The 18900-nt window shown below is 38.4% G+C and overlaps 1 protein-coding gene and 1 non-coding gene across 7 annotated transcripts in view; one reads left to right on the top strand and one right to left on the bottom strand.

Annotated features, from left to right (window-relative positions):
- The window catches only part of Pir (pirin), a 114229-nt gene that overhangs the window by 59254 nt on the left and 36075 nt on the right, over positions 1-18900 (top strand). For 5 of the 6 annotated variants that reach the window (XM_063242983.1, XM_003463032.5, XM_013144868.3 and 2 more), the window contains one exon: positions 2782-2866. In XM_063242983.1, coding sequence (XP_063099053.1) covers positions 2782-2866 — 85 coding nt within the window. Of the gene's footprint in view, positions 1-2781; positions 2867-5583; positions 6053-18900 lie in introns of those variants that run through there. The other variant, XM_063242984.1, reaches the window with a different exon arrangement.
- Positions 12787-12977, bottom strand: LOC111754882 (U2 spliceosomal RNA). Its single transcript, XR_002789557.1, has one exon. It is a non-coding gene; the product is annotated as a U2 spliceosomal RNA (small nuclear RNA).

Here is an 18900-nt window from a genome sequence, read left to right as displayed (position 1 = left end):
GCTAGTCAGTAGGTAAAACAGTACTAGCATCAAAGACTCCTGATTTCCAATTCATGGTGATTTTTGTGTCCACATTCTGGAGGAATGCCTGTAAAATGTTAGTCAAGAGCCACTTTAGGATGAAGGCAGGTATACTGGCCTCTGCCACTGAGGCAAAGACTGGAAAAGATGCTTGAACCAACCAGGGATCTTTTATCTAAAAGGAAACTAAATATTAGCCAAACAGAGGAGTCATTTGATCTTATGTTCTCCTTGACCTTTTAAGAGGAAACTTTAGATGCCTTCATCAGACAAAACGGTCTCTTTCCAGATGGTGCCTTACACACTTACCGACCCTAGAGAATGCAGTGCCTCTGGTGTGCTGCACTTCAGGTTCTTCAGATCGATTGTGAATCTTTGGTCTCAGGTTGCATTTTATGGCACAGTCTTTCTGGTTTCTTTTATGTATGTGGAGAAGGATTTGCTTCTCTAGTCTTTGAAGCTGTTTTTAATTCTGTTTGACCTTCCAAGCCTTGTAAAACCATGTGCCAGACTATTTTAAAGTCCAAAGCTTCGATAGGAGATAGTCATAGGGTAGGAACAAATTCTTTGAGAGTCAACACTATTTATAATTCTGATTTACTGTACAGATATATACTTTGGCCATACCAGATTCACCTGTTCTGAAGAGAGGCATTTTGCTACATATAGCTATTGATGAACACCCTTTACGTACCATCAATACATGTATCATTATATGTGAGATATTCCCACTATTAAACATCATTCTGTAAATATTTATTGGACACCTGTTATGTGAGAGACACTATGGATTTGCCCTAGAGATTCAGTGATGAAAAAAGTAGAAATGTTAATGCTCTTATAGAACTTACATAATTATTCTCTGCAAAATGTTGTCCTTATAGAGGATAATTCTGGGCACTGGATTCTCTTTTTGTCTGTTTACAATTGCATATTTTAATGTAGGATTTTATTAGAATCTAGTACAAATAGAGAAGAGTACATGAATCAAGGGTACATTTCAGAGAATTTTCACCAAGTGAACAGCCATGTGACACCAACAGCCAAATCAAGAAACAGACTAGTCCCTTTGAAGTCATCTCCTCTGCTCTTTTAAAAAACTTCCTTGCAATTATTAACTTTCCCCAAATAACTGCTTTTCTGACTTCTGACACTAAAGGTTAATATTACCTTTGAATTGGTTAGGGCTCTGTAAAGAAACAGAAACAATAGAATATATATTTTCAAAACAGGATTTATAAATATGGTTATAGAACCAGAAGCTAAATGGCCCAAAGTGCTTTGCATGCTGGAGAGCCAGAGGATCCCGCAGCTGCTCAGTCCAAGAAGATGAAAGCCCTATAACAGGAGGACCAAGAATACATTGCCATTCTGAGGCCCAACACATGGCAAGCTCCCTGGAGAGTCACTAGTATGAGTCCATGTTGAAAGGCTGAAGAAGCCAACGTCTGATGTCCACAGGTAGTTACAGCAGCAAAAGATGCATCTGCTTGAGCAGAATTGAGCTTTCAAGTGGATCTGACTTCCTCCTTCTTCCTTTTTTCATTCTGTCCAGGCTGTAACCCTGGACGGATGATGTCACCCAGAGAGGTCTTCACCCCTCAAGTTTCTGTCCTATGTACCAATCATCTCTGGAAATACCCCACAGACACACCTAGAAGTGTACTTTACTAATCTAGGCATCTCTTAATCCAGCCAGGTTGACAATCAAGGTTAACCATCATAACTTTGTTCTGAACTTTGTAGAAATGAAATCAGACATCTGTCTTCACTTGCTCAATATTATGCTTGCAAGATTCCTCTAATTTGTTACAGGTCATTGGGCTTATTCATTCTCCTTATGGGATAGTATTCAACTATGTAAATGTATTACCATAATTCATTTATCCATTCTATTGTTACAGGGATGTTTCCAGTTTGGAGCCATTATCAATAGTCCACTTTTAAGATTTATTTAAATGTCTGTGACATTTCTATTGAGTATATATGTATGAGCTAGATTGTTGGGTCAGAAGTTACGTGTAGATTGAGCTGTACTAACCATTGCCTCATGTTTGTCCCAAATTACATTCCCACCAGCAGTTTGGAACTTCCAGTTCTTTCATATCCTTCTCAAGCTTGGTGTTACATGCTTTTTGGCAGGTACTTCTAAATTTGAAAAATTAGGATAGAGTCACTGGGGCTGTGTAATTAACAATGAGACATTGTAAAGTTCATAGCAACAGTGCCAATCTCTTGGATTTGGTTTATACCAGTGATTCATGATGGCATTGTATTGAATTACATACTGTCTAACTGTTGATGAAATTGAAGCTACTGTTTACAGTGGAAAATCCTACAAAAGTTTGCCTTTCTTACATTTAGATGTAGGGATTTTTCAAGCCCCCAGTGGCAGAACACTTTTTTTTTTGTTTTGTTTTGTTTTGCAAGAAGGCCAAGTGAGAAGAAAATACATACAGGCCACTTTTTAATGTTTCAAAATAGAAATGGTTTTACTGAGTCTTGCAAAATGAACAAACAAACAAACAAACCCAGCTGTTTTCTTGAAAATAGCTGTCAATCATATTGGAAAACTAAGAGGACTAATTTCTAGACTAAGGCCCTTAAAAGGAGCTGATTTAGCAGCCCACATGGCTTTAGCAGCGCTTCCATAAGAGGAACCATAAGTATAATGGATCTAATTTTTTTTTTAAACTGTGGCGCCCAGCTGAAGAACCTTATTCTTAGAAAAATGCTGATGTTTTTCCTTTTTCTTTTCAGTCTAAGGTTTATACTCGCACACCAACCTTATATTTGGACTTCAAATTGGACCAAGGAGCAAAACATTCCCAGCCTATTCCTAAAGGTATGATGGGTTCTGGGGTTCAGTCATTATACCAGGGAAATAAAAAGCAAAAAATCCCAAAAAACAAAAAATGAATCCTTTCTCAGGAATGTGCTTGTTTCCAAAGCTCAGCACAAAGTTCTGTGAACTTTATTTACTTTGAATTATGTTTAAATTAGCAAGTATTCTGGGTCTTTTCAGATAAAAACAATCAAGACAAATTCACAGAATATTAGAGCCTGACTTTTTGGCCCACACCCTCAGTTTACAGATGTGGAAACCAAGGGAAACAGATTAATCACTTGCTCAAGGCCACATTGAGACTTAATGTATAAATGAAGGCAAGTAAAACACCTCATCTTCTGAAATTCTTGCTATTATTAGATCACAGTGTTTCTGAAAATGAGACCTGTGTTACTTAAGAACAAATTCATGCTTGATTGAGATGCAAGTTTTGCTTGATATGGGTCTGATTATGGAAGGCTAACCTTTAGGGTGGCATTTGAATCCAAGGACTGATTACAAAATCCCCAAATACTTACAATCAGTGTTATTTTTAAAAAATTATTAAGGCTGAGCTTGATGCTCAGTGGTCAAGCACTTGTTTAGTATGTGCAGAGCCCTGGGTTCCATCCCTAGCACTTCAAAAAAAAAAAGGTCGATCCAATAATTTATTCTTAGTTTTTGTGTGTGATTTGCATGACAATGAGTGTGCCATATCTGTTTCATGAAGTACTTTTTGCTTGTATTTTTTCACATGCATGTTTTATTAGTGCAAATTAATTGTACAGAATATTGGGCTCCACTGTGGAATTTTCATATATGCGTATAACATACTTTGGTCATATACATCCCTCCATTGATGTCACTTGGCCTCTTCTCCCCTTCTGCTTCTTGTATTCTGGTTAATAATACCCTTTCTACTTTCATGTCATCTTTTTCTTTTCTAAATTTCACATAGTAGGGAAAACATGAGACATTTGTCTTTCTAAGTGTGCCTTACTTCACTTGACATGATGATCTCCAGTTCTGTCCATTTCCCTGTAGAGGACAATTTCAGTTTTCTTCATGGCTGAAGAATACACTATTATGTATATGTATCACATTTTCACTATCCATTCATTCATTGAGAACCCAGGCTTATACAGTGACTTGGCTATTGTGATTTGGGATGAATTAAACATAGAGATGCAGGTATCTGTGTAGTGTGCCAACTTTCATTCCTTTGTGAATCATGCTGAGTAGTATAGTTAAGTCATATGGTAATTATACTTTTAGATTTTTGAAGAACCTCCATACAGAGGCTGCACTAATTTGCATTCTACCCACTGTTTGAGTTCCTTCAATACCCTGTGTTCTTGCCAAAATTTATTGTTTTTTGTATTAATGATGATAGTCACTCGGAATGCAGTAAGATGAAATCTCAGTATAATCAGAATGTTTTGATGGGGTCTTTAGTATCTTGCAAGTATAGAACGATGTCATCTGCCAACAAGGATAAATTCATTTCCTCCTTTTGTATTTGTAACCCTTTTTTCTGATTAACCTAGCTATACTTTCAAGTGCTGTATTAAACAGGAGAGTTGAGAGTGGATGGCTTTGCCAGAATCCTGACTTTAGAGGAAATACTTTCAGTTTTCTCTCATTCAGTATGATATTGATACTGGTTTTTTGTGTATAACCTTTATTATGTTGAGGTAAGATCCTTCTATACTTAGTTTCTTCAGGGTTTTTATGATGAATTTTGTCAAAGGCTCTTTATGTATCTGTTGAGATAATTGTGTGAGTTTTGTCCTTGATTTTATTTACATGGAGCATTCTGCTCATTGACATGTGTATGTGGAACCGTCCTTGAATCTCCAAGATGTAACCAACATGATTATCACACACACACACACACACACACACACACACACACACACACACACACACACATATATATATATATATATATATATATATATATATTTTTTTTTTTTTTTTTTTTTTTTTTTTTTTTTGCTTTTTGCTTTTTTGTACCGGGAATCAAACTCACGACTGCTTGCTTGCAAGGCAGGTGCTTATGCTGCTGAGCTAAATTCTTGGCCATGTACTATATTTTTAGTGTGCTGTTGAATTCAATTTCAGGGTGTTTTGCTGAGTACTTTTTCATTTGTGCTCACCAAGGGTATTGATCTATAGTTTTCCTGTTGTGACCTTATCTGGTTTTGCAGTGACACTAGATTCATAGAATGAATTTGGAAGCATTCCTCCCTTTTTATTTTGTGGAACATGTCAAGAAGCATTCATGCTAGTTCTTCTTTAAGGGTTTTGGTAAAATTCAACAGTGAATCCATGTAGCGCTGGGCTTTTCTTTGTTGGGAGATGTCTTGTACTTTGGATGTTTGCTTCCCTCCAATCCCTAGTTTTCCCTTATCCTCCCGCAGGATCCCTCTATATATCCTCGATCTAGTATGCAGTCCAGCTCCATCCTTGAATTAAATCCTACTGTACTTTTTCCACCCTTCTTTCTACACTTAGCATATGTGCATGGAGATACAAACATATAGGATTATTTTTTCGTTGTTTTACTAAGATGGAATACTATTAAACACTTCATTGCACCTTAATTTTTTGACTGAACGAAACCTCATGGAAATCTTTTGCGATCTATTTATGTGCTCCTTTTACCAGTGATAGTCTACATTCTGGATTCTCTGCAACAATTTCCTAACAATAATCACTCACATTTTTCCTAGTGCTCAGCTATTGCAAACTAGCAGTGAACACTTTTGTACATCTGTCTTCCTGCGTGGAGATTTACTATGGCAGGACAAATTTTCAAGGATGGTCACCAGATATATGCATGTTTAATTTTAAAAGACATTGCCAAGTGGAAATGCCATTTCTAAGGTCAGCATATTAAAGTAGATTCCTTGTAACACTACCAGCAGGAAGAATGTGGTTCATCTTATTTGCGGTTTCCTTTTAGCCATCACTCTATGTTGCATCATGAGAGAATGGGTAGATGTTCATCTACAAGTCTTTCTTGTTGTTTTATTTGGTCATAATGAATTTTAAACCTGACATTTATTTTCAAAAACATTTTTAGAGGGATACAAAAGCAAGTACCTTAGAAATGCATGTTAGTACTGAGTACCTGTAAACTGACTTTAACCAAGTGTGTTACAAACCCAGCTATGAACACAAAGCCTGTCTTTTATAAGAGATCATCTCCAGAGTTATGTTGATCTTTATCTTTCTGTATTTTTCTCCTCTGCCTTTTATACACACATGCACTTTCACGCCTGTACACACTCACACACACACACACACACACACGTTTCTATTGAATTAGGCAACAAATTCAAAGTTTGGGGCTTCCTGTCAATTGCCAGACAATTAACTTAAGTATTAAGTATTATAAAATACTTTTTATTTACAGATTTAATAGTCCTGACTGCCTGTAATCAAACATATTGAATGTAAACTTATGTTGTCTAAATTTTATTTTGAAGTCATTAAATCGAGGTCACCCTTTGTCTTTTTTTTTAAATCACATTGCCAAATCAAATTCTACCACAGACTCCAAGGACTGTCTAAATTAACTTTATTTGGATGCCTTATTGCATCAAATATTCCTTGAAATGTGTGAACCATTGGCTGGATCCTGAACATATTTTGTTCACAATATTTTGCTGATTTTGTTACTCATGGTAAAAAGATTTGACATGGATGTCTGGTTTATGTTTGGCTTTTGGCATAAGCTTTGCTGTCTGATTTAATGTAGACTTGGTTGTATCATTACCAGACTAACTGGATACAAATAGAAGCATATATTGCTACCTTCTCATTCCTGATACTAAGAAAGTGCTTATCTCAAAAGAAATCCAGTTAAGGGAGCTTGGAAACATTTTTCATGGATCAGCCTAGGTTTTATCTGAATTCCTTCCCATAAATAGTATTAGAATCGATTTTTACCATCTCTTTATTTCCTTCAGGCTAGGCACGTTTCCGTTGAGTTGTGCTAATCTTGCAGAAAACAGATGTTTCATGCAGTGATGATTTGGAAGACAGTTGATATCAGGGATTGAGCTGAATGGTGCATCACTTACAAAGAATCCAATTTGTCCAGTCTCTGACAGTACCAGATTCCTTTCACAATGGCTACACATTTTTCATATTAACTCTTGGCTAAAATAAGAACAAATAGCGATTTTTTTTTATTCAGTGGTTTCTACCATCTCTTGCAAGGCAACCTGATTTTTCTTGCTGTTAACTGATGTACAGATAACACTGTTATCATTCATTGTGAGGGACATAAATCTATATTTCTAGGAAAATGTCACTATTTTCCAAGAAACTTATGTGTTCTACTCCTCATGTCCCCTTTGTCTTCTGACTGATTGCATCAAAGTTTGACCTGTGACAACTACTCTGTTGAGTTTTCCATTTTCTTTCACAATACATTTGCTTCTGGGTACTTAAAAGATAGAACGTTAGAAATGGAGATGGTTAAAACTTGGAAAATTTTGTTTCATGAGTCTTTTTATTTCCTTGCCTATACATTTTAAAAAACAGGATATATAGATCAATAGACCAAATCTCTTTAGAAAACATATAGTCTATCCCTCTGTGGTAGACCGATAATGCCCCACCTCCAAGATGTTCATATCCCAAGCCCCAGAACCTGTGAATATTATATGGCAAAGGGGACTTTGCAGGTATGACTGAATTAAAGCTATGCAGATAGAAAGTGCTAGGGTTTGAATAAGTGTCCACAAAGGCCCATATGTTGAAGCCTTACTCCTCAGCCTATGACCATTGAGAGTTGATGGAAACTTTAAGGAGTTGAACATAGAAGGTAAATTGTTGTGGTTGTCCTTACAAGGGATGTTGTCTTTTTTGGATTCTGGTTACTATGAGAGAAGCAGCCTTCTCTGTGACACACTCTTGCCATGATTTACCACTCTCCTCAAAGCAATCGAGTCAGAGGATCATGGCCCGAAACCTCTGAAATCACAAGCCAAAATAAACTTGCCTGTTTTATAGCAACAGAAAACTCAACAGGGAGATTAGCTTATATAATCGTAGATGGGCACAATGTCATCATTCCAGAGTGTATATGTGTAAAAGGGAGACAGGGGAATCAGAGTAAGGGAAGGATGTGTGACAATAGAATCAAAGTGTTGTGATCGTGATTTGTTGCAACAGCAATAAGAAGCAAATATTGTTGATACATGTTTTCTTCTGGGTTTATCTTCCAGGGCAGAAAAGGAAGGGAACATCTTTTCCTCGTTCAGTTTTTACAAGTAGATTTAATATTGTGCTACTTGATAACTTACATTAAGATACACTTAAATAAATTGTACTATATTAGTTACCTATATACCTTACAACAAATTACCCAAACTTAATGCCTTAAGACAGCATAAATTTGCTCACAGTGTCTTTCAAGATACCTGTGTCCTCTGGCTCAGAGTTGTTGGGAGCCGCAGCCCCGAGCCCGGTCGCCTCACTTGGCGGACGTGAGGCCTGTAGTAAAGAGCGAAGCCTGAGGTAGATTACCCCTCCCATCGAATATGTTAGTTTCCTGCTTACCGCGTAAACAACCCGCTCAACAATATAGTCTGCCTGGCAACTGATGATGTTAGCCAATCAGCTTGCCTTGCTTACTTTAACATGATTGGACACTGTACCCGTATATATACCGGTGCCACCCCTGGGCGGAAGAAGAAGCCAGGTAGAAGCCCAGAAGTAAAAGCCCAAAAAGGAGCCGCGGAGAGCGGACCGGTAGAGGCTTTGGGGCAGACTGAAGCACAAAAGGAGCCGCGGGGAGCGGACCAGAGGAGGCTTCAGCTGGGAGAACCCAGGGCAGGCTGTACGGAGAAGGAAAATAAAAAGAAAAGGTTGTCCACTACCAGACTTTGTCGTGTGTCCTTCCTGCCGGCCGGGAGCGGACATCGACATTTGGAGGCCCGCCCGGGGACTGATCACCCCCGAGACGTGGAAGTGGACAACGCTCCAGTACAGAGCTGCGAGACAGGTGAGTTGGGGATAAGCCTGGGCTCTGGGTGGCGCGCACCTACAGGGCTTTTAGACTCCCCTCAGGCTCACGCGTAAGTGGCGGATTCCTTGGGCCTCACGCGGTGAGTAACATATTAAAAGATGGGAAACATGTTAGGTAGCAACACTAAGAGCGAGGGTGGTTGTGGAGAAAGCTCTCAAGAGCTTACAAAAGTACGCAGGGTATCTGAGCAGGCCCAGTCAGGGAGCTCCCGAGAGGGGTCCGTCAAGGGGAACAAGGATGCTAAGGAGGAGGACGGGGCTCTAGCCTCGGAGTCGTCTGACTCCGAGGACGAGGGAAAGTTGAATGGCAAGGAGGCCAAAGAGACCAGCTGTCAGGAGCCTAAATCGCTCAATAAGGAGTCGCAGGGTTCTTTTCCAGCGTTGCCCCGCGAATTGCGCTCTGCTCAACCTGGTCTGCGGAGGAGTAGAGAGCTCCTGAGCGCTCCCCGGCGCGAGAGGGAGGCGAAGCCTTCCGCCCCACCTTGGGGGCCGTTTCCGGAGGCGATTCCTCGCCACGAGGCGGCCGCCTGGGAGCTCTCTCCCCTTTCACAAGAACAGGAAGTGATGCACGGGCCCCCATTTTCCGCCCAATCACGGCCGCTGTCTTATGCTCCGCCGCCGGCGGGTCGGTATTTTTACAGGCGGCTTTGGCAGGGGGGACGCTTGTCTCATGAGGTACATCCACCTGGGATAGATAGTGGCCCCTACGGGATATTTCCTGTACAAGTAGCTATGGGCCAGGGACGCAATGTATGGGAGCCTTTTGAGATAAAGCAGATTAGAGAACTTAAAAATGCAGTTACAACTTTTGGGCCGACTGCGCCTTACACCATTGCCATGCTGGAGAATCTGTCTTCTGGGCCCCTCACCCCCGCGGACTGGATTCAGCTGGCAAAGGCGTGTCTGCCCTCGGGTAGTTACCTGGATTGGCGAGCCTGGTACACAGAGTTCTCTGCCGAGCAGGCTGAGAAAAACGCCGGTCGAGGAAATGGGGGCTGGGGATTTAGCTTAGCGGCATAAGCGCCTGCCTTGTAAGCAGGCAATCGCCAGTTCGATCCCTGGTACCAATAAAAAAAAAAAAAAAAAAAAAACGAAAAAGATAAAAATAAAAAATAAAAAATAAAAAACAAAAAGGGGGAGTAAGCCAAGGCCTGCCTCCAAAGGCGCGGTTATCTATGGCAGGACAATGGATGGGCCCGGATCCAGTGGTCAGCTGGAACCGAGGCGCGGTTTGTGTTTTCCCACAGGAATCGGGACGAGAACCACTGTGGATACCGGAGAGACTGACACGGGCAACAAAGCCCTCGACTAAAGATCAGACCTGCCCTACTGGAGATCCATCACAGACCAACCAATAAGATGAATAGAAATAGCGGTAGCCCGAAATGGACAAGAAGATCCTCAGGCATATGCATGGCTTGCTCAATTGGCCCACGACCGAGTCTAGATATGGCGGGCATCCCTCATTCTCCTCCATAAGGTGACAATACACAGCAGGGTAGGTGAGTCAATGACGGGTAAGAGCGTGCCTCCCCAGCACGACTCGACCTAAGCCAGGCCCTACCCCATCCTGCACGTAAGCCGCTGGACTGTTAGATGCTGCCCAGGTCTAAATTTCTCTCCGAGGGGATTTCTTTACGGAGAGGAAATGAGTGCAAGCTTGTGTGCATCCAGGTTCCGTCCAGTTTGTGCCTGGCCCTAGAAAAAGGACGAGGGCCTCAGGGCCTTGGCAGACCATGGCATGGCCAACCAGGGTCTAAGCCAAGGACCTACGGTGGACCTACGCATAGGGCATAAGCCTCTGCACCCAGTCCAGGAAGGGCTACGATGCGCACATTCATAAAAAATAAAAAAGGGGGAGATGTTGGGAGCCGCAGCCCCGAGCCCGGTCGCCTCACTTGGCGGACGTGAGGCCTGTAGTAAAGAGCGAAGCCTGAGGTAGATTACCCCTCCCATCGAATATGTTAGTTTCCTGCTTACCGCGTAAACAACCCGCTCAACAATATAGTCTGCCTGGCAACTGATGATGTTAGCCAATCAGCTTGCCTTGCTTACTTTAACATGATTGGACACTGTACCCGTATATATACCGGTGCCACCCCTGGGCGGAAGAAGAAGCCAGGTAGAAGCCCAGAAGTAAAAGCCCAAAAAGGAGCCGCGGAGAGCGGACCGGTAGAGGCTTTGGGGCAGACTGAAGCACAAAAGGAGCCGCGGGGAGCGGACCAGAGGAGGCTTCAGCTGGGAGAACCCAGGGCAGGCTGTACGGAGAAGGAAAATAAAAAGAAAAGGTTGTCCACTACCAGACTTTGTCGTGTGTCCTTCCTGCCGGCCGGGAGCGGACATCGACACAGAGTGGTGATCGAAGTGTCAGCCAAGGCTGCAGTCATCCCAAACCTCAGCTAGGAAGGATGGTCTTCCAAGCTCATGCTCATGTGGCTGTTGGCAGCAAAGAGTCCCCAGAAGATTGTTAAATAGAGTCTGCTCTTGTTGCTTTCCACATGGGTCTCTCCATAGGACAGCTCCGGGCATACGGCTTAATCATCAGAGCACATGTGTGAGAAAACCAGAGGATGAGCAAGACAGAAGCCAGGATCTTTATGTAACTAATCTCAGAAATCACACTTATCAACATTGGTGTATTTTGCTGATTAGGAGCGAACTACTAGGTGCAGGTCACACTCACAGAGATAGTGTTACACGGGGCTCAATCAGGAGGCAGGAGGCATGGAGTGATTTTATAGGACATTTTAGAATTAACTTCAATATTTAGAATCTTGGTTTATAGTTTAACATATTTCTGTATGATCAGTGATTCAAAAATGAATAATGATTGTTTTCTCTCTCATTTCTGGGTTGGGGATGGAACTCAAGGCCTTATGCGTGCTAAGCAAATACTCTATAGTGATCCACATCCCTAATCCCCTTGTGATTTTTTTTATTGATTTGAGTAAGCTTTGAGGAATACATGGTGAATTTTCCTTGTTATTTCTGCCTAAATAGCCTTACACAGTTACTCTCTCCTGTTAAGGATAATGCCCCCAACATGAATGATCCACACAGAATTTTTGTGGTGTTTTTATATAGAGAGAAAAGTTTGAGTTTTGTTCACACCAAATTATGGGTAATTTTTTTCTTCAGGAGCTCTTTATTTAACAGTAGTGCATCAGAAAGTTCTATCACAGTCCCCCTTGTTCTTACAATATACATATGACAGTTATGGATATAAATCAATAAGTTTCCAGAACAGTGATAAACATGACCCAGAAGGTGAAATGTAGTTTTCCAGTAAGAAGTTTCATATAATTTCCCTTTGTATGGGTTGTCTTTTTCATATTGATTTGTATGAGCTCTTTGCGTATTCTGAATGAGTTGTAAGTTATTTGTATTGCAAATAGCCTCTCCCTTCACTCATCTGAATATTGTATTTTAATATGTAAATAAAATTTCTTCACTGTATTAAGCTATTCCTGTCACTTCTTTAGTAATCCTTTCATAACCCAAAATCATGAAAGTATTTTCTATATTAGTAGGTGCCTTGTTGTTTGGCCTTTCAAATTGATGTATGTATTCCTTCTGGAGTTAGTTTTCTATTTAAAATAATTTTAATTAACAGATAAAAGTTGTACTTATTGTGTATAAGACATATATATATATATTTTTTTAAGATGCCTAAATCTAGCTAATAAAACACGCATTACCTCACATAGTTTTTCATGGTGAAAACCACTGGCATTTGTCAAGAGTACAATACATTATTATTAACTATAGTCACAATATTGTAAAAATAGTTCTTTTGGAATTATTCCTGTTCACTGAAATTTTGTATATCTTGATGCAATTGGTTTTTATAGATAGTGAAGTACAATTGCATTAAAATTCAGGTTTTTGGAGGAGTTTGGTGCACCATTCCTGAAGGTACTGCAATACCAGGTCAATGTGTGGAATGAATGCAGTAAGGTCATATTTCATCTCCCAGCTCCAAAAATCCATTTATTATGTTGTCCTCAGATAGAGAACATATCAGGTATTAAACTGATAATAACAGACAGTACACTTGGTCTTAGCCAAAAGGCCGAGAAGCCATTAAAATTTAATTTTGAAAAAGAAGGGAAAATGGCAAAAAACCACACACTCTCTTTTTTGAGATTTTTTATCTTAAAGAGAAAAAATACAGAAAAATCAAATGGCAAACAAATGATTAAAAAAAATAAGCAAAATGACAACAACAATTACAACTAAATAATGACAATACAGGATTTCAAAAACATGATAAGAGTTTAACAATGGTTGTTATATTGCATATTGTTATCTTCAAAGCTATTGCTCAGGCTAACAGATACAGGCATGCAGGATTGATCAAACAGTATAATTTCCCTTTGTGCAGTTTTTTCCCTTTTTACTACATCTATTGTAACTTTGGGATCATATTTACTCTTTCAGTTTCTTACACTAGTGAGACAATACAGTGTTTACATATGCAAGTGTGATTTATTTCACTTATGAGTATGGTTCCTAGTTGCATCCATTTATTACAAAGCCTTGAGTTTATCTTTCCTTATGAGTGACTAGTATTCCATTGTGTAAAAATACCACATGTTTTTTATTAATTCCTCAGTTGATGGACATTTGGGTTGTTTCCAAGATGTGGCTATTACAAATTGTGCAGCTATAAACTTGGGTGCACATATATCGCTGTGGTAATGCTGTTTTCAATTCTTTTAGGAAAATAGCCAGACTTTAAATAACTGGGTTGAATAGACCTCTAAACCTAGTTTTTTGAGGAATGTCCACACTGATTTCCACAGTGGTTGCACCAGTCTACACTCCCCCCAACAATAGAGAAGGGTTCCTTTTTTCCTACAACCCCACTAGCATTTGTTTCTGGTTAATTTCTTGATGTTAGCCATTCTTTGTGGGGTGAGATAACATCTCAGTGTTGTTTTAATTTGCATTTATAATCAATGATGTTGAACTTTTTGGTACATTTATTTGCTATTTGTGTTTCTTTATCTGAGAATTGTGTGTTCATCTCAGATGTCCATCGTCGGATTGGGACTTTAAATTGGGGGGCCTGATTTTTTAAAATTCTTTATATGTTTTGGATAAAAGTCGTTTGTCTGAGGAACAGTTGGCAAAAATCTTTTCTCAAGCTGTGGGTTTTCTTTTCACTGTATTGGTGATTTCTTTCATTGTGCAAAGACTTTTTGATAAGATGAGATCCCAGTTGTTGATTCTCTGAAGTACTTTTCATGCAGTTTGGTTTTTGTTCATCAACTCTATGTCCTCAACATTTCTTGTCTTCGAGTAGATTTAGTGTTTCTGTTTTAATATTTAGATCTTTGATTCATTTTGACTTTAGGCATGAGTCTAGTTTAAGTCTTTGGCATCTGACCATAGTGAAATTGAAAATAAATGACAAAAGAAACTTCAAAAATTCCATAAACATGGAAATTAAATGATACACTACTCAACAATCATAAGGTCACAGACAAAATTAAAGAAATTAAACAATATCTACAAAGAAACGAAAGTGCACACAACTTACTGGAACCTGTGGGATGCAGCGAAAGCAGTCCTCAGAAGGAAATTTATTGCTGTGAATTCCCCCATCAGGAAAACAGAATGAACACAAATAAATAACCTTATGCTACACTTTAAACATCTAGAAAAAGAAGAGCAAGTCAAGCCCAAAACCAAAAGAAAGGAGGAAATCATAAAAATCAGAGCAGAAATTAACGCAATTGAGACTAAGAATACAAAGAATTAATGAATTGAGTTGGCTCTTTGAAAGAATAAATAAAATTGATAAACCCCTAGCCAATCTTACCAGAAAAGGAAAGAAAAACCCAAATTCATGAAATAAAGAATGAAAAGAGTGGAATTACTACAAAACTGGTATATATACAGAAGATCATCAATACTTAGTTTGAAAACCTTTGCTCTCATAGGATCAAGAACACGGAAGAAACGGACAGATTCCTAGAAATATGTGAATTACTAAAGCTGGATCAAAACTTCTAAACAACCCAATATCAGTTATGAAACTGAAAATGTAATTAAAAAGTTACCAACAACAAAAAAGCCCAGGTCCTGATGGATTCACAGATGAATAATACAAGAAATTTAGAAATGATTTAATACTGATACTCCTCAAAAATTTTAATGAAAATTGAAAGGGAAACAATTCTCTGTAACTCATTCTGGGAGGCAAATACTACTCTGATACCAAAACCAGAGAAAGAATCAAAAAAGAAAATTACAAGCCAATCTCTCTAATAAACATAGATGCAGAATTCCTCAATAAAATACTAGCAAACAGAATGCAGCAAATAATCATCAAGAAGATTACACACACTATCAAGTGGGATTCATCCCAGGAATGCAGGGATGGCTCAACACACATGAATCAATAAATGTAACATACCATATTAACTGAGTGAAATACAAAAATCACATGATCAACTCAATAGATTATGTCAGGATATCTTGGATGAAACACTATTTTGCTTAAATGGTTATGCTTTGACCTCCGCTGGTTTGTTATTATGCCCTCTTTTATCTCAATCTCCTTTTTAAAAATTATTTACTTTTTATTTTTATCTTTTTAATTAAGAGAAAAATAAAAAAGCAAGATACATTACAATAACCCACTTTGATTTCCTATTAACTTGATTTTTTATGGCCCTCACCATCTTGCTTTGACTGATTTTCCCCTATTCTGCTGTGCTTGATAGTACCAAGTTCAAAAGTATAGGCAAAACTGTGAAGACAATAAGATTCATTATGACGCCCACCCCGGTTGACTATTATTTTCTTTTAAAGTCCTGTAATGTCTCCAATGTTTTGGTTTTATTCTTTACTGTTTTGTTCAATTTTATTATAACTGATGATATAGGCAATTCTTTTTAAGATAGCAAGAGGCAGTATGGTAACCATTGCTGATCACCTTGTATTTTGTTTTTACATTATCTATTATGCCCATCCTTTTGATTTGACTGACTCTGTTCTGTTATGGCACATTTGGTTTTACTGTCTTCAAAAAAATTAATAAGAACTGTGGGAGTAATAAAACCCAAAATGTGTAATTGTCATTGTACAAAAGAAAGGAAAAGAAAGTGCTCTAAAGGTTATAACTGCATATATATTTAAGTGTATAAGATAGATAATCATATTACTGAGTTTTGTTGGATCATTGAACAAAACTGTTTCCAGTCTCACTGTTTGAAAGTCCACTTTATATGCTTTAGTTTTGTAATTTGAACAACTATTTCTAAGATAACAATATGTAATCTATTAACTAGTGATTTCCTACTGTTTATGTTTTCTGAAATTCTGTATAACTTGTACCCTTTTTCTATTTTTTCTTTTTCTCCTTAAATAAAAAAAAAGCTTTTGAAAATTTATTTTAAAGAGAATAAAATCATGCAAAATAAAATAGAATAAAACCAATCAAAACAAACCAATGTAAGTGATATAGGACTTCAAAACAATACAAAATCAACAATGGTTACCATAATGTCTCTTGTTGTTTTCAAAATAGTTGCATATACCTTCAGACATAGTAAAAATCAAAGAAAACAGAACAGAATAGAACCAATTAAAACAACAATGGATGCAGCAAAGGACTTCAAAACAAGATAATATTAAAGCCAAAATGACTACCATAATACATCTTGTTATCTTTAAAATAGCTGCCCATTTCTTTGGATATCATGAAGTCAAATAAAACAGAATAAAATCCAATCCAACAAAATAATGAAAATGATACAAGCCTTCAAAACAAGATGATAGGAAAATAACAGTGGCTACAACCTTTAGAAGGAGATCCTACATTGCATATTTTTATGCTCTAAATAGATGATCAGACTATCAGCTTTAGACCTGCAAAGTCAGTGAAACACTAAACACTATAAGCATTAAATTATATTTTAACTCAATAGCTATCATCACAGCCTGTTTCTCCCTATCAGCCAGTCGCTTATGGTGTGTGTTGGGGGGGGGGTGGCTATTCTTGCTTCCCAGCCCACTGCTGGAGGGGGCTGGCATCTGGTTCTCTGCCCAGTGGCCTGTGCATGGGACTGATTTGCAGGGAGGTCTTGCTTCTTGGTGACTTCTTGTTCTCTTCTCCTGCAGTTCACAAATGGTGCTGACTCACAGGAAAAGGCTGGTATCTGGCTCTTCTCACAGTGGCCCACACATGGCACCAATTCAGAGGGAGGACTTGCTTCTTGGTGACTGCTTGTTCTCTCACAAAAAGCTTATGATAAAATCCAGCACTCTTTCATGGTAAAATCCCTAGAGAAAAATGAAATAGATGGTCTTTACCTCAATCTGATAAAAGCCATCTATGACAAAAGAAGAACCAGCACATAACTAAATGGACAAAAACAGAAAGTTTTTACTCTAAAATCAGGAACAAGAAAAGGTTGTCCACTATCATCACTCCTATTCAATATAGTTCTGGAAATGTTAGTCCAAGCAATTAGACAAGAGAGAAAAATAAAAGGAATAAAGATAGGAAAAGAAGTGAAATTCACAAAATACGTAATACTCTACTTAGAAGATCCAAAAACTCCACCAATAGACTTCTAAACTTAATATGCAAATTAAGCAGCATAGCTGGATAGAAAGTCAATACTCAAAAGTCAATAGCATTCCTGTACACAAACTCACTGAGAGAAAAATTAGGGATACCACATCCTTCACAATAACATAAAAAAAATGAAACACTTAAGAATCAATCTAGCAAAGGAGTTAAAATATTTACACATTGAAAATTATAGTACTATGAAAAGAGAAATTGAAGAGAAATTGAAAAAATGGAAAGATATCTCTTACTCATGGATAGGAAGAACCAACATCATGAAAATGGCTATATTCCCAAAACTATTATACATATTCAATGCAATCCTGATTAAAATACCATTAGCATAGCACACAGATCTAGAGAAAACATTCCTAAAATTCATATGGAGCCATAAGAAACTTAGAATAGCAAAAACAATCTTGGGCAGCAAAGGCAAGGCAGGAGGCACCATAATTCCAAACTTGAAATTATACTACAAAGCTGCTATAATAAAATCAGCATAATACTGGCAAAAACCAAACAAACAAACAGACCTGAAGATCGTTAGACCAAAACAAGATATAGACACAACTACAAACACACTCAGCCACCTTATCTTTGACAAAGGGGCCAAACATGTTAACTAGAAGACTGTCTGTTTAATAAATGATGTTGGAAAAATCTGTATATAATCTTGAACGTGACCTATATGCCCATCAGCTGTTGAATGGATAAAGAAAATGTGGTATTTATACAGAGTGGATATCTGCTCAATCATAAAGAAGAATAAGTTTGAGACATTTGTAGAAAAATGAATACAGCCTTTCATGGTGGTATGTGCTTATAATCCCAGCACCTGGGAGGCTGAGGCAGGAAGATCACTGCAAGTTTGAGGCCAGCCTGAATTACATAGCAAGACTGTATTTTTCACTTGATGTTTGTGTTTACATATAAGGCTTGCCTATTTTTGGCAAGCTTGTAGATCTTGAATTGTTAGTTGCTGTATTATCACAAAACTTGATTTATATCACCAGTTCTAGATTGTAAGATTTGCTGAGATGTGGCAGCATCCTAAATGCCATGATCTTTTTGAGGAGGGCATTTTTGGAAATGGTTACCTGGCCTATCTTTGCTCAGATTGGGAAGTCTGTCTGCTATGGTTAGGAGTTTGCCTTTGTACTAAGAGAATAAAGAACCACTGGGCTGTGGGGGTGGTTATAGAAGGATCAGTTCACTGTATGCAGGAAATGGACTGAAGGTAACCAATCAAGGTTTCCATATAATTTTACCTTAAAAGGAAAGAAAGGGCTTCGAGGTGTAGCTCAGTGGTAAAACACTTGCCTAATGTGGGTTCCATCCCCAGAACCCTCCCTGCAAAAGAGTGAAGTAAATATGTCTTCTTTATTTCATCCTCTGTATTGCCTGTATTTTAACCAATTAA

The sequence above is a fragment of the Cavia porcellus genome, unplaced genomic scaffold, assembly GCF_034190915.1.
Source record: "Cavia porcellus strain 051 isolate PalLab524CR breed Dunkin Hartley unplaced genomic scaffold, mCavPor4.1 scaffold_33, whole genome shotgun sequence".
NCBI lineage: Eukaryota > Metazoa > Chordata > Mammalia > Rodentia > Caviidae > Cavia > Cavia porcellus.
The sequence above is the reverse complement of the archived record's forward strand: the minus strand, read 5'-3'. Positions and strand labels throughout refer to the sequence as shown.